This window comes from Lagopus muta, chromosome 15 (genome assembly GCF_023343835.1).
Source record: "Lagopus muta isolate bLagMut1 chromosome 15, bLagMut1 primary, whole genome shotgun sequence".
NCBI classification, from domain to species: Eukaryota; Metazoa; Chordata; class Aves; order Galliformes; family Phasianidae; genus Lagopus; species Lagopus muta.
Window position 1 is genome coordinate 4370842 of NC_064447.1, and position 17254 is coordinate 4388095.

General features: G+C 34.9%; 1 protein-coding gene across 36 annotated transcripts in view; it reads left to right on the forward strand.

Moving 5' to 3' along the window:
• Positions 1-17254, forward strand: part of RBFOX1 (RNA binding fox-1 homolog 1) — a 745900-nt gene that overhangs the window by 636439 nt on the left and 92207 nt on the right. For all 36 annotated transcript variants that reach the window (XM_048962261.1, XM_048962269.1, XM_048962272.1 and 33 more), the window contains 2 exons: positions 9811-9954; positions 13983-14036. In XM_048962261.1, the coding sequence (XP_048818218.1) occupies positions 9811-9954; positions 13983-14036 (198 nt within the window). The remainder of the gene's footprint in view (positions 1-9810; positions 9955-13982; positions 14037-17254) is intronic.

Sequence of the window (17254 nt, forward strand, 5' to 3'; positions counted from 1 at the left end):
TTTCTCAATTGCTTTTTTATCAAGTTTACAAATCAAATCAAAAAGGTATATTGCAGAGCTCTCTGATATTATTTTCTGCGCTTATAGCACAATGTATTGAATTATACTTGCTCATGTACTGCTGCTGCTATTCTCTCCAGATTGAGAGAGAATGACTGTGGGGGCTGTAAATTCACTTGGCTTCCAGCTCTACTGGTTAAATCAAGAGCCCTATTCAGGCTAGAGAAGAGACAGAGCAAGTGTTCATTACACAAATCAATTTGGTCAAAAGTACAGCACAGTAGGTACTCAACCATTGCTCACATAATATTGTCAACGTAATCAAATAATGCCTCAAAGACATTCACAAACTCTTTCTCTCTGAGAAATAACTTGATTGGTGTAGCAGGGAAATACAGGTGGCTGTTTTGAGGATTTTTTTTTCTTATTTAATGATTTTTTTTTAATGTAAATTCCTATAGCACTTTATCCTTATGTGAATATGTTTACATATGAAAAACTCAGCATACACTAAGTTAGACAATGACTATGTTTTTAAAAATATTCTACTGCCTTTGTTCTCTTTCTTCATTTTCTGGAAATATTTTATAGTCTGCTATTAGTAGAATCAGGCTTTTCTCACTCTAAACTTTAGGTGGGTTTTAAAAATATGGAAATATTCTGTAGTTATTTACAGATTATTGGAAAATGATCGAGACATAGTGAAACATTGTTATTCTAATCTAGTAGGTTTTCTTTGTGTCCAAGAGGAATGTCAATTTTATTCTTTATGTTCTGTATAGTCTTAAAAAAATAAAAATAAAATTGAGGTTTTCTGAAAAATGAAGATTAGTCAATGAACAGGAGCAGGGGGAAATATATCGTAAGCTTGGGTTAATAGCAGTCCAGTCTGAGCCTTTAAAAAAAAAAAAAAAAAAAAAAGGGACTGGTAGCGTGGGGTAATAATTTCTCAAAATAAGATCGGGGAGAACTGGTAACACTTGGTTGGCTGCAGGAAAACCAGACCTGTCATGTTCTTTTAGAATGGATAAAATGTGTTTTTAATTGATTTTAAGACCTTGACTTTTTAAGTCTTCTAAGAATTTGTGTGAAGTCCTTTAAGAATTTGACTCCATTACAAACTCAGCGTAAAGAAGAAGGTGGCTGCAGAATTTCTAGTAAAATACAAAGCCTTCTTAGATTGAGGCCACTGGTTTAAATTTCACTGCTTCGTTTAGTGTATGCATATTAGTGCATGGTGATTGGTGTAATGTGCGTATACTAAATCCTTTAAATATGCTAATTCCCATCAACTGACTGGGGAACACTCACTGGCTCTCCTATGCTTAGAGAGATTCCATATGAAGTGATGAACTTCACTCCCTGAAAAGAAGATATTTTGTTCTAAAACTGAACTAAAGAGACAAAAAATTAGTATTTGGGCTTATTTAAAAAGCAGTTTCTGGAGCACCTTTTTGTTTGGGTTGTTTACCTTTATGAACACCTTTGATTGTAACTTATCCTAACACTAGCATGGAGTAGCTGACTGAAGTAAAATGATTTCATCTGAATTTATTTCTGCGTATGTGAGAATTTGGCTTTCTATATTCTCTACTTAGAAATTTCATCATAATTTTTAAGACTGCCTTTAATTAAGTTCCTGAATATTTTTATTACTGTGAATACATGGTGAAATAGGAACCGGGAGGCAGTATGTTGATTTGGCCAGAACTGTCAAGTGATATGGTAGCCCTGGGAGGTGGTATACTCAGGAAAAAACAAACATGTAAAAGAAAATTCCTAGAAAAGATGTGTAATTATTGATGATGCTTGAGACTCAAAGGACTTTTTTACATAAGATGTAACTTGCATTAACTTCAGAAACTGTTTTCTGCATGCAGACTAGTGAAAGATTTTTGTGTGTCATTTTTCCTTTTTCCCATATTTTGAACTGACAGAATTACTGGAAATAGTATAGTGAAGCATCATATGCAAGGCCATCTTGCTTTTACTATTCTAGTATTTTTTATATCTTTTTTTTATTATCACTTATGTACTCAGAGAGTTGATTTGATAGTTTTGGTGATAAATATTAATGTAATTCTATATTTAGGTAATACTATGAACATATCCATTTCATGTAACTTGGCTAGCTCAAGAAGCGGGCATTGGGATGTTAGCTTATCTTAGGGATTATGAATATATATCCTCGTTTTTTGTGGTAAATAGTTTTCTTCAGTATTTATGAGATGGTAATGTAACACATTTTTATTAAAAACAGATACGTATGTAGAATAACGTTGAAGAGAGGTCAAGAGAGAAGTCAACTGTTGAAGAGATCTTTGAAAGAATAATAATGGCATGATACTGGGTCGTAAGACATGGAAGATCATTCTCTGGAATGACAAATTAAAATTGACTTATTTCTGGGCAGAGATTTAAGAGTGCCTTACTATTCTCTCTGAATGTTGTCCATACCTAAATTAAATTTTATCAAGACTAAATTTGTTTAGCTCATATATGTCAATTGAGGTAGAAATTTTTATGGAAAATTGAGCGTTTCAATTCTGTATGTGCCTGCAAATGCAATCAACAGTCGTTAAATGGTTCAAGTTTCAGCAACTTATTTTAACGTTTATGGCATAAAATGATGGTGGAAAGCTGCAATTATGTATTAGTAAATATCCACAGCAAATGTTTCTTACATAATTTTTATTTTTATCAGTGTCTGTCATCTTATAGTCAGTTGGATGCCAAATTTTTCATCCTGTGGTTCCCTCCAGGCAATACTCATAAGTAACTTACTAAAATGTCTGTTTATCAGGACTATTAAATTAGAAATGTGTTCCTAGTAGAACCACTAAAAAAAAAAATAAAATAAATAAATAAATAAATAAAAAGAAAGAAAGAAAGAAAAAAGCAGAGAATTGGTGAACGTGACCTTTTTGGGAAGATGACAAATGATATAAATCTCAGAGCTGAAAACAAACCTCATACAGTGCTAACTGATGTATATAGAAAAAAAGCAGTAATTTTCAAAGATGCTGAGAACCTGCCATTACCATTGATTTCTTTTAGCACCAAGGGTCTGTGTTATGTCTGCTTTCATACCCAAGTGCATTTGTAACTATACTTCTTGGTTTAACTGGTTACCAATACAACTTATTTTCTAATGATTTGAACTGTCACGAACTGGATTTTTTTCTATACATATATCTTTGGTATTTATGATATTATATGATTCTAGAAATGCTTAGGAACTTCACAATATTAAATTTGATGCCTTAGGCTCTGCAGATTTTTTTACTGTGAAAAATTTTCGTCAACGTCCAGCTGATAAGATTCAGCGGATGATATCTTTAGTGGGCAAATGGAGATATTGTTCATATGTGTTACTCATGACTACTAGAGATTTCTTCTGCATCTAGGCTGTAAGTTGAGAATGTACTAGTGATAAGTTTTGTGGCTAAATATGTAGGAAGGAATCAGGAGAGAGGTTCTCCAAGAGAGTATCTGAGCCAGGATGGAGAAACTGTAGGTAATGGATGGAGAGAATGTTTGAGAGCTGTTGTAAAATTTAGTTGGTGCAAAGGGTAATACTGCCTGTCTCCTCTGCACAATTGCTCTCTGTAGAAGTCAGCCTTAGCCAAGTGATTATTAAAGTGATTTCCCACGTGTCAGAGAAACGTATCTATATCAAAAAGGGAGGGAGCCAGATAGAAAATCTTCAAGTAAATTAGTTGGGTTTTGGTTTTGTTTTCCCAATCGACTGCTTCTAATTAGATCTATTCTGTATTTAAAGATTAAACTGATGATTTTGGGGGGCTATTAATGCCTGTCTGTCTGTTATCTTCTGGAGAATAAGTAGAAGTATTGGAGAATTGGAGTACAGTAAACATGCTTTTTAAAAGAATGAAAAGTGTTGGTTATGTAGGCTAAAGGTATGTGCTGTCATCTGAGTTTCAGTCCTTTAAAGCGTGTATTAACTTTGAGTATTTTTAACTCTTCAAATTGCAAGAATAATAGCTGTCAGCATAGTCTGCCATCAGCATAGTCTTTTCTTTTTTTTTTCGTGGGGGAGGAAGTGGGAGGTTAGAGTGTCCGGGGGGCTTCCAAAAAAAAAAAAAAAAAAGCCCTTGTGGGCAAAGGAAAAGCCATAGATGTTGTATTTCACTTACCTTAAGGCTTTAACACTGTTGCACAAGATGTGCTTATTTTCAAGCTGGGAAATACAGTAAATACGCAACCACAAATGGCAGGGTGCTAAACTAGAAAATGTATTTAAGTATCCCATTATCAAAATATGAAGATTTATTAAAAGGAATTGTTCAGGGGTTTGTGGTGACTCAGTGTTGTTCAGTAGTTTCATTAGCAATCTGAATGACGGAGTGTGCACTTATTAAATTTTCAAGGCAAGCAAACTGGAAAGGACAGCAAGTACATTGCAAGACAGGATTGGAATTCAAAATGATGTTGATAAACTGAAGGTATTGTCTGAAAAAATAACGTGGTATTCAGAAACAAGAATGTGACATTTAGACAGGAACAGGAATCTACGCTAGTATGATTGGCACAAAGTATCACTGTATAGTAAATGGACTACAAGGTTTATATGAATATGAATGTAATCCTGTTGAAGAGGGGAAATAAAAGGAAAGAAATCCTCAAAAATAACAGACATAGGGGAAAAGCAAGGACCACCGTGATGCATGACAGAAATCTATCTTGAAAATATCTGATGCTGTCCTTATGATTCAAGCAACAGATGTTAAGGCCTAAAATAGAATACTGTGTAAGATATTAGGCACCAGCTAAAAGGACGTGGACCAAATGGAGAAGTCAGAGAATGTTTTAGAATGTGGTACCAAGGAGGATAGAATAAAACCGTTGCCATAGTTGTCAGGCAAAAGATGAGACTAAGGGGAATCGTCTTAATTACTCCACTTTACATATGGTATATAAGAGATGAAAATGTTTTTGAACTCCAATAAGAAAAGAGAAATAATGAAATAGCTGCCTGTGGGTTGTCTGCCTCTGGAAGACTGTAAGAGCAGGTTTGACCGACCAGGTCTACCTAAGATATTCTGGCAAATGCTAATTTTACCTCCAACAAAATGAGGAGTAAATGAATCCTACCATTCTAGGGAGTAATCAAGAAATTCTGACCAGGTTTATTATTTACTATTCCTTGAGGCTATTGGCCTGTGAACATTATAGTGTTATTGCCTTATGTGGAGTTTGGGGTATTGAACAAATAAAAGAACGTAGTAACCAGTTTTACAAGGGAAACCTCTTGCCACTAAATGTCTCTGAGCTCTGTCTGAGCATTGTCCTTCCAAATGATCTTCAACCACATTTGCTTAGATAGCACAGTGGTTTGATGCGCACAAGAAGGCTGTGACTGACAGAAACAAGATCTATGGCTGTGATGATAATGATGAATTTCCGTATGAACAGCAAGAGCTTGAATCTTTTTTACTCTGACTGAGCAGTGGTTTGACTATATCTTTCTTGAAAGATATGTTTCAAGAAGAGAACGTCAAACAGCCTGGCATAGCTGGACCATGTGGATACATGATGAATGCGTAACTGTGTTTTTAATCAGTTGTATTATGTGAATGTGATGATTACAGTTGAGATTTAAAACCATCTTCTAACCAAGCTCTGTAGGATTATTTAAAAAGTAAAAAAATAAAAAAATAAAAAAAAAAACTTTTTCTTTTGTAATTGTTTTAGAAGATATTTAGCCAAATGTCTCTAATGCACTTGTTTAGAAGTGGCAATGGTAGATAGTTCCAGTACTGAAATGCATTGAATAATCAGTGTGTGTATTGTGATGTCTTTGCTAAGTTAAACTCATAGCTTCCTGGTATGCAAAGGTAAATCTGATACAGCTTAGTACTCAAAAGAAGAAATAAGGTCATCGCACAGACTGCCGTGCATTTTGTATTATTTCTGTCTAATGATAAAGAGTAAATAAATTTTTATTTGTTTTGAATAAAGCATACTAATTTACTTGATTGAATTAGGAAAGGTATTAAAAGAGAACAGACCCTTAATGGATCAGGACCTGCACTGATTGCATGCTAATCCACAGGCACGTAGTGAGGCATACTTCTATACTAACTTCAGTTAATTTCTCAAGATAAACACAATTTTTATATCTTCTAGCAGTAAAAATACTGTCTTGAAACGTAGTATTTCTTTGAAGTTAAATTGCATTGTAGCTCTCCACCTCCACAGGGCTTTGAAAGTTTCCTTTTTAGGACTTCATCAAATCCAGATTGTATCCTCTGTGCATTTACCTCTTTGGTGTTATTTGGAAGTTTTCTCGTAAGCTTCTTATTTCAATTTCACTTTGCAACTACCCTTATCCAGATCTTCTAGGCCTGTGTGTATGTTTCTAGATGGTGATGCACTTTGAAAAGATACTGTTGTAATGTCACATCTTATAATGCACTTTACGTGTTTTCTCTTTTAGACTTTTTAAAGACATTTGCAGGTATGAATCATAGATGATGGCAACCTTTTAAACTTTCTAATTTTCATTCCCCGTTGCCCGAACTCTTAAATGCTCTTCACTGGAAATTTCAGTTTTCTGTGAAAGGGTAAAATAAATTTGCTTTGTGTTGATATGTATGTTAAATTTCTCAGTACAGAAGTTGCTCCTGACATTTTGGTATGTTGATAGTGCACAGTTCAGCCCTTCTGCTCCTTGTTTCTCATCATTTATATTAATACAATGAACAGAAATTACTTTTTCCAATTTGCATTTATACAGTAAGCTGATTATATAATTTCTTCCCGGGGCAGCCTTTGTTCATGAAGCTGAACAGCACCTTCACAATTCTTTAATTATCTTCAGATTAATCTCATTGACCTTAAATTCTTTGCAAGCGTTATACTTCAAGTATTTTCCTGTCCTGCGTTCGCTACCTGCTCTTGTGTGCCAAGTTTCTATCATATCTCTCTCCTTTTAAGGCCTGAATGTGAAAAGTAATCTTTGCTGATTTTATGGATGGAATAACTTCCTAAAACTTAAACTCTGAATTTTTGAGTTGATTTTAGATGCCATATTAAAAGGTTGTTGGGGATTCCTTTTTCCAACAATTAAATTCCTGCTTTAATGTTTAAATCATGAGAAATACTTAAGGATGAACTGTTTAGTTTCTTTGGTTTTGCTCGTGAGTTCAGGCAGCAGCAAATCAAAACATACAGTTCTAGACTTATAGTTGGATCACTTGAAAATTAGTCTTTAGAGCACCTTATTGTTTGATTTTTTTTTTTTTATTTTTATTTTTTTAGCAGCATTGTCCAGCATAGACATTACTGGTGAACTGGTGCTTCTGAAAAAAAATGAGGATATCAGCCATTGATACTGGTGCAGGTTAGGTCTGTTTCCTTCAGAAAATCCTTACTCCATTTAGCTACTGGCATTCAGCAGTTGGCAGAAATACACTGTAAATTGGATTACAGCAGAAAAACCACGATGAAATAAAGCCTTGAAATTCTTTCCCTGTTTATTAACTGGGATAATTTCAGTGGGCTGTTTGTTATAGCACACTTGAACTGAAGGGAGAGGAGCTGCAGTACAACGATGAGGCGTTTTTGTGAGAAAAGGGTGGTCAGGCACTGGAATGGACTGCCCAGGGAGTTGGTGGAATCACCGGCCCTGGGGGTGTTCAAGGAAAGACTGGATGTTGTGTTGAGGGACATGGTTTAGTGGGAGCTACTGGGAATAGGTGAACGGTTGGACTGGGTGATCTTTTAGGTCTTTTCCAACCTTAGTGATTCTATGATTCTATGATTCTATAAAAGAAAATATGCGTTGAGCCTCATTGTGTCCCTTTCCCTTTCCTGCCCCCTCGCTAAGTTGTTTTGCACCTCCTTTGCTTTTTCTAATTTGTCCCAAATTGAGAACTAATTCTTTGAGGAGACTAGTGACTACAGTGAGATTTAGACCTCTGATTCAGACATCAAAGCTGGTTACTTATGGATATACTTAAGAGCACCTGCACTATTTAAGCACACATTGTAAAATGTTAACAGTTGGTAATAAAGTCATCAATGTTGAAAAAAATTTAAAAATTATTTTTAAGGATTATCCCTTAGAAAGAACTGTTCCAACCTTTATTCAAAGCATAGTGCTGAAATTGCTAGTTTACATGGAGGTATAATTTATCCTATCTTTGCTTAAGATATTGTTGCTATTATCTATCTTTCAGTGAAGCACAGTCACATTTCTTAAATGAAATCATATCAAGGAATTTGGCTGTAGAGCAAGGATAAGAATATATGCATTGTACTTCCGGAGTTGAAGATTCAGTTTAAATTCCCCTGTCTAAAATAACTAGATTTTCAAGGTCTTTAAAGAGAAGATAGCAAATGACCTAGAAGAAAAGTTCTCAGAAAATCTCTCTGCAACAAATCACTGTACAACAGTAGTTTATTTTTCTTGATGGTTATTAAAGCAATAATAATGGCATAGAAATATGAACAATACAGGAAATTGCACGTGCTAGTACTTGGAGAACGTTTGTTTTTCATGGGGATGATGATGTTGAACTTCACTTGCTAGCATTAAGTTTGTGTGTAGTCATCGCTGATGTAAGTGGTGTCTTCTGTTTGAGTTATTTTACCTCCTTCCTAGCAGGCTTACTGATACTAAAACTATGGTAAGGTTCATTTTATTTAACCATTTTACTTCACTTGAATGGACGTCCATTAAAATAAATTTGATACCAGCAGGAAACGGGAGATGACTTTTTTCTACATAAAAAAGTCAAATTTAGTCTGAACTGTAACATTAGAACACAAGGGAAAAATGAATATTTCGAAGAAGAGTATGATCAGAAGAAAGAGGAAGCATGGAGAAAATAGAATTGTAAGATATCCTTGTACTTTCATTAATCTGCTTTTTTCCTATTCTTTTTTTTTTCCTACCACAGCAGAAGCAAATAACTGTTGATTTCACAGACCTGTGCAAAATCTATTTCTACTGAGTGTGTGCTGTACACACAAAGATGAATAAGACATTGTGTGATATCATTAAAGAATGCAACCCATATGTTTCTGTAATATACCGGTAGACTAGTGTTGGTTAGTTTTGTATTTCGAATGACTGTGTTTCTGTTTTCCCTAATCCCTCTAAGGGTTTATGTTCTGTTTGTTAAAATGTAATGCAAAGCAGTGTCCATCTTTTATAAAACTGCATTTTAAAACTAGGATACATTATCCCTGTAAGAAGTACTGTCCTACGTTCTTATTGTTCTTATTTTGGTGAGAAAGAAAATCTGTAAAATCTCCACTGGTTATACTTCTGTTCCTTTTCACAACTCAACTCAAGGCTTTTTTCATGATGGTGACCATTTAGCTGGACAAAATGACTCTCTGGTACCTATTAGCACTGCTTATGAAATGGCAACTTGGATGTAATGTGTTACCTACCTCCTGTGTAGAAATCCCAGTGGCCTCAGAATGAAAGCACTACTCTTGTTTGTTAGTCTGTAGCTTGCTGCTGTAAACACACTGTTATTTGGACATAGAGTGTCAACAGCCTTGTAATACAGGGAGACATTATTTAGAAAAAGCTAAGAAAATCAGCACTGAGAATAATACCCCTCATTCTCTTTGACTTATTCGAAATGCGTATTAAAAATGTCACCAAATGCATATACTGAGAAGGATACAGAAAAGGATTTGATTTTCATTTCAAATTCTGTTATCCTTCAGCACCTTTGCCTGACTGGATTTTAAGCCCGCCACTTTATTTACATTAAAATGCAGAAGCGCTTGCAGCGTGCTTTACATTGTTTTGTTTTACCCTTCTAGCAGACAGAAGATGCAGCACAGACCGATGGTCAGCAACAGACGCAATCTTCTGAAAACACAGAAAACAAATCACAGCCAAAACGGCTTCACGTCTCAAATATACCATTCAGATTCCGTGATCCAGATCTTAGACAAATGTTTGGTGTAAGTACTAATACTTTGTCTATGCTCTTCTACGTTTGCATTGCAAGAAGGACTTTATATTACAGGCAATGTTGACAGAGATATCTATGATTTAGACTGCTTAACCATTTTCACTGGAGATTCTCTTTTCATTTAGCTGTATCCAAACATGACTGACAAATCAGATAGTTGGGGAAAAAAACTTCTAATTTCATCATATGTGTAAATTAGTGTGTTCTATTTATTTTGTAGTTCTGCATTTCGTTCAGAAACAGCTACCTATATTTCATTCCAAAATAGCTACCTAGATTGGCTAAAAATATTCAGTGTATACATACTCCTGCTGTACTCATCTGGATTTATATGCTTGATTTATTGATTTTTGGACAGCGTAATATGAAGTAATCAATGTTTCACCTGATGAGCAAGAGAACTGAATCTCTAAACAGTAAGACATGGGCTGGGTTTAAGCAAGAAGTCCAGGCATAGGAATCCTTGCCTATTCCCATAGGTATTATAGACCTGTAGGCTTCTAAACTTTTTGACGTTATATTTCTCTAAGTCTCTCAATTTTTGCTTTTGCTCAGGCCATCAGCTACCTTCATGTGCATTGGCTGTTTCACACGTCTCATACGTGCCATCAGTTCTAGGCTCATAACCATGGAGAGGTTAGACCTGGTTTCTTCTCCCTGCTCCAAGAACTATTAGGTTTATTTTTGAAAACTTATTAAGTAAAATCTGGAAACAGTACTTGAGCAGCTATTAGAACACAGATTTTCCTTTTCCAAACAAGTACTCTCAAGTATTTGTGTATCTCTTCCTTTCTTTTTTCTGACTCACCAAAACTTATATCTCTTCTGTGTTATAGTTCATGTTACATAGCACAACATGAAGTACATAGGTCGCTCCAAAAGTAACGCCTTCTATTTATTTCAATGGAAACTACAACAGCTACAAATAATTGCACTATTTGATAGAGCAAATTATCAACTTCCAAACACTATTTTTTTTTAACATAGTCACAACAATTAGCTATGCATTTTCTCCAGCGATGAAAGAGAGCCCACTTGCTGCAATCAAAAAATATGCACCAGTGGAGCTGCCGTACTGTTTTGCAGTCGATGTTTTTTTCACTAGAGAAATGTTGTCTACACAGCACATCTTTCATTAGTTCAAACAGATAGAAGTCAGAAGGCACCAAATCTGGGCTATGTGGTGGATGTAGGACAGTTCAGCCAATACTGGCAGTGTGTTCCACGTTCTGTAAACTGGCATATGGCCTGGAGTTGCTGTGTTGCAAGAGAAAAGTTATCTTCTTTTCTGATCTGATTCTTTAAGCCCTTGTCAGCATTGTGATGTACCGGTCCAAGTTGATGGTTTGTCCAGGTTCCATGAAAACCAGAAGATAACCCCTTTCCTGTCACAAAAGACAACACACATCACTTCATCCACTGAAAGTTCTGTCTTGAACTTTTTCAGTGGGGAATTTACATGTCGCTACTTGGTGGACTGCTGTTTTGATTTCGGCTTATAGTGGTGACACTGCATCTCACTACCAATAGTGATGCAGTACAGGAAACATTCACCTTCAACCTTGTACTGGATCAACAGGTCTTCAGTGTACGGTATTCTTTCTGCTCCTGTGTAAGCATTGGTGGGATGATACAAACTTGGTGATATTTCAACCTTGCCACCATTTCCAATGCATTGAAGCCAATATTCAGCCCCATACACAGTTCTCAGGTTGTACTATATCAATTCACCTAGAAGAGCTGGCCATGATGTTCTTCATTTTGTGGGTTGATAGCCATGTATACCAGTCCAGAACGTGGCTTGTCTTTCACATAACTCTCTCCACAGCTGAAATGTACCACTCATTGCCTCATGGTGCTACATCCGCTGTTTGGTCTCCATAAATGTTCAGCAAGTGTTGATAAATGTTAGTGGGTGCCTTTATTTTATTTATTTATTTATTTATTTATTTATTGCATGAAGGGTTTCAGTGACACGTATTTGTTTCATATACACTTCCACGTCCGATGCCATTTTGTCAGAGTGCCTCTCTGCTGCCATCTGTCACAATGCATCAAAATGTCACAGAATATTGATGGGAAGGTTCAACCTTTGCTGCCGTCCCACCAAAATCCATTGTGGGCCAACACAGTAAAATAGGAGGCATTACTTTGGGAGCAGCCCTCACACTACTTGCCATTATCTTTGTCTAGATCTCTCGTGTTTGGCTCAGACTTAAATTCTTCTCATGTCTTTTTGCTTGTGTTAAGATGTTCCTAGTATTTGTTTGTATGAAATAAAGAAATTGTTCACTAGAAAAAAAGAATCCTGTTATGGATATGGATATGAAATCATGGTGTCTGTGTTCCTGTGTCTAAACTGCTGCATTGCATTTAATCCTCTAGAAATTAACACTCTAGAGGGGGGAAAAAATATTTGACTTAAACCGAGTAAAACAGATGCATTTTATTTGAAAGTACATTAAAAAAAAAAAAAAAAAAAAAAAGTCTAGGGATTTTAGTTGTTTATAAATGATAGCAATTGCATTTCTTCTCAGTATTTGTGTCTTAGTTCTCGAGATAGGGGGACTGGAGTTTTCCAGCTTTAGAATGACTTAGAAATCTTTTAGCTTCTGATTTGATGGAAAAATTAAATTTCTGCAAGTGTTAGAGTAATGAAATATCCAAAGTGAAATGATAATGCTGCATCTTGATTGTGTTATGCACATAGCAGATTATTTTTTTTTATATTGACATGAATACTGCAGAGAATGATTTGTTTAACCAGCCATTGCCTGCTTATAGGCTAAAATAGCAGTTAAAATGCTAGTTAACTAGATTGTGAATACAAGAACATAAAATAAGCCAAGGGATAACAAAAGATGGTTGATTTTCGTAACTAAGATGAAATCACTTATGAAGTAAAGAAGTGCTATCCTTTCTGTCCTGTGTTTGTTATATCTTAACAAACTGCAGTACTGGTTGATTTCTGCAGTTCCTTGCACTGCTGGTAGCTTGTTCTTCATTTGTCTGCCTCTAATTTCTGCCTTTTTGTTTAATCATTGTATACGTCATTTATTAGTGTTAACGTTGATCAATAGAGCATGTTAATGATATAAGAATAAACAGAAACGACCCACTGATGTATTCAAGTGTCGCATCCCAAAAAATGTGTCATCTACAAAAGTAACTGTAACTAAATGCTGTGTGAGTCAAATATTTGGTCAGGTTTTGTGTGAATGAGCAATGCCTAGATGACTGTGCTATTGGGAGATCAATGGAATTAAGAGTTAATATTATAATAAAGTGCCCTACTGAGGGGGAAAATTCCCCAACACGTAATTACCTATTCTAGCTTGCCAAATTACATTTTAGGAAGACAAGAATTACGCAGGGAATAAAGGATATCCCTTTATGGGATGCAATGGTGAGGAGAAATCCTCACTCCCTTGAAGCTAGTGACAAAATTCCCAATTGATTCCATCCTGTTCCTGTAAAACACAAACCGGTACTGGAAAGCAACAGCAAAAAATCTTCTGAAACACAGGTTCTTAGAGGGTGTCCTGACCAGAGGGTAACAGTGTTCATCCGGCCATTAATCTTGTCTTCCTAGTGATATTTTACCATACACCAAACAAATTAACCCAACAGCATATTACATTCCTAAAAAAGCATTGATGGCAGTTGAACAGGATGAAGTGCACCAGGAAGTAACCTACTATCTGAAAAGAAAAGCAACAGTAACGAAAGAAATTTCAGACTCTCAATTCAGTTTACAGCTCAATGATGACTGTCAGAATATCTCAATAAATTTTAAATTCATAAATGAATATATGGTATCATAGTGGCATTGACGTACCTAATTTAATGGTACTGACTACTCTTCAGTGTGTCTTTTCTGGTGCTTGACTATCCTTGACTTTATATTCTTTAACTTTTTGATACAGTGCATCAATTTCTGCAACAAACATTTGTACTACTAATGATAGAATTGATTAAGTTATCTTTTTTTCATGTAACTTTTCTATTTCTTTGCAGCAATTTGGTAAAATCTTAGATGTTGAAATTATTTTTAATGAGCGAGGCTCAAAGGTAAGCATTTTAATTCACCCAAAGATGTTTTTTTTAGCTTGTTGAATATATTTTTAACAAATAAAAGGAAACAACTGCACTAATGTAAAAAATGAGTAAGATCTGAAACTCAATGTTATTGAAAAGCGCATTCTGATTTAGTTTGCTAAGCAGAAAGAAAATTGTTGGACTCATTTTATATATTTTAAAAGAGGTAACTTAAGCTGCTTCAAATAGCCATTTGTTTTATGGGAATGTTGATATCTGTTTTCTTTACTATTCAATTATCGTTACCATGTGTATTTTATAAGATGAGTCCATACTTAAAGATATTTTTAGATGAGTTTGTATTAGTGTAGTTTTTTTCCTGTTGAAATGGAAGATAATAATAATACCTATTAACTATCTTGTTCAGTAATGAAGTGAGAAAATACAATCGTTTCAAATTATTTAAGTGCAGATGTTTTCCTCTTTAGTAAAAGCTTAGTACACCAACCCTTTGAATGTTTAATCATTTATTTGATTAAAAGGGTTCTCATTATACTGAAAACATTTAAATTTTTTTTCTGAGATTTACTTTGCCTCCAATTCTAACAATATACTCTATATTTAGAAATCGGTCAAAATAGAATGATTATGCCTGCATCATCTTCATTACCTGGTTCCAAGCAGTAGCCAATTTCACAGTATGTTTCACCTATTATATCAGCTGCGGTATAAGAGTTTGTGTATGGCATATGCATGCTATCTTTTTACTTTTTCTCCCATGTTAGAAAACTGTCATGTTTGACTGCTAATGTTTTAGTCTGCCAGCAACACTTATACATGATTTATTAGTAGTAATTGTTTTCCATTATTCTGTGATCTTTCATCTTTTAAGATGAAACACATATGATAAATTTCTCTTAAATCAGATACATTTTAATTTTTTTTTCCTTTCATGTGTTAGCATTTAACTTCTACACTTAAGGGCTATACCTCCTCACATCCTTCCTCTTTCTTTAATAGAATGCTTAAAACGTTCTGGTCCATATTCCAGAATTATTCTGACATTCATTAATTAGTTCCCTTGCCTACTGCTCCAAAACCCAATTTGAACACTTAGCTGTTTCTTCACTAAGCAACCAAAACTTATGGAAATTAATGGCTTAGAAGGTGATCTTTTTAAGTTGGCGACAATCTCCTATGTTGGCTGAAACGTGTCATCATTACATTATGAAGGTTGTGTAGTTTTTGCAAAATATGTTGATTGTGCAGAGCCTGTTCCTACTAGATAGTTTTATAAATTTCAAATGACATCCTGCACTTGCCACCTTCACTTGGTTCTGGGTGGAAATGAGTAAAATTTGTAGTAGGTTATACCTTTGTTCAGCCATTAAATCTTGCATACACAGGACTTTCAGCCTCCATGGTTGTCTTTTGGGGAGGTGGGAAATATTTCTAAACTGAGGGTTTTCGCTAGTGATCCTATAGTAGTGAAAACACTTCAGTAATGAAAAATGTCATGAACAGCAAGAATATGTTTGGGTTTTATCTGATCACTTCAAGTTCTTCTGTAGGATTTGAGATGGGTTTGATTCAAGTCCCGTTCCTAGCAGTGCTTACCTATATTCTCCTAAAACTTCAATCCCTTTGAATCTGAAAGGGCTACTGACTGATCTCAGTAAGTTTGAGTACGAAAGCTAACAGCTGTGTATCAGTGTCTAGTCAGCGATCTATATACTACATGTATGCTGGCTTAAATCTCTTGGTGTGTATGTATTATTATATAATTGCTGTATATTACAGCAACAGCTATTTCTCAAATAACAAAAGCTCCGATGCATCTCCTAAAATAAAACAGAAATTTGTCTTGTACAGGCTTGACTGTTTTTAAGTCATTTGACAGACTTAAAAATAAAGCGAAGAAATTGACATTGCTGGTTAATAAAATATATAATTTGGTAAGCCAAATTAACTATTGAATCAGCTGCATGTGAAATGCATGCTAATGTGTTTGTCCTATTTATATAAAGGATGTACAAATCTTTGGTTGGCGGCTGAGTTTGTTGGTAATCTAGGTGAAATTATCCATTTGCATAAAAATTAAAATCTTAATTTCAATAGTGTCAGTTATAGGAAAAGATTGAAAAAAATACAGTGGATATTTATTTCAGAATCAGAAATTCTTGTCTTGTCTTGTGGCTCCACTTTTTTTTATCTCTTTCCAGTTTTTTAATATAATTAGATTTTTCTTTCCATTCAGTTATTTGAAAAAAATTAACTGGCAGCACTGCGAGCCAGTGAGAATGATTCTAAATTTTGTAAACGGCTCCCCTATGGAGAGTGGGGTGATTCTGCAGCAAGGATGGAGAAAAAGCAAAGATGATGTATGGAACTGTGTGGAAATAGGTTCTCACCGTTGCTGGCTTCAGCAGTGGTTTCTGTTGTGAAGTTTTCTTAGTGGTCTTCTAAATTATAAGCTTTTTGAAAGAACAACTACAACGTCAGAGTTTTGGGGTAGCAATAATGAGGAAATAAATATTTAGAGCTTAAAGTAAGGTCTATACAGGCATCTAAAATGTAAAGATTAATACTGAGGAAGCTTATTTACTTTCCCTTGAGGACCACTATTTTTTTTCTGGAAAAATAATAATGTGTTCATTGTCTTGTGATCGTGGCTTTGTCTTAAAATTGCAGAAGGTAGAGTGGAGAAAATACGTGGTGTCATGTGGTCTGAGAGTGCTGATGGAGCCCTTGCAAGCTCAGTCTTCAGTGTGGCTTTAAAATGAAGAAAAATAAAAATAAATAAAAAACAAGAGCAGCAATGTTCTGTATGTTTAAACTATTTTGGAGAGAATCAGATAGAAACTGCTACTGTATGGAAATCTCTTCCAATGTTATAAACTGGCATGCATCAATATGATCGTTTATTAGGCAAAATAAGGCAAACACCCACGTAATAATCCTGACAGTTTCTCCAAATTGTTTTGTCCATGCATTATTTTTGTAGTTCATGTCCATCATTTTCCTCAGTGTTTTATGTGTTAATACTTAGTTTTGCCTTGGCTATCTATTTGCAATGAAAAGGATAAGTATCCTCCTTTTGTCCTCTTTTTTTTTTTTTTTCAATCACCGTGTAAATAATAGGTAGAACTTCAGAGGCTAAATGATTGAATACTGACCCCTCAAATTCAGTGAACATTCTGCAGAATGAGGATGAACGGGAGGAAAAGCTTAAGGAAATATCATAGAATCAT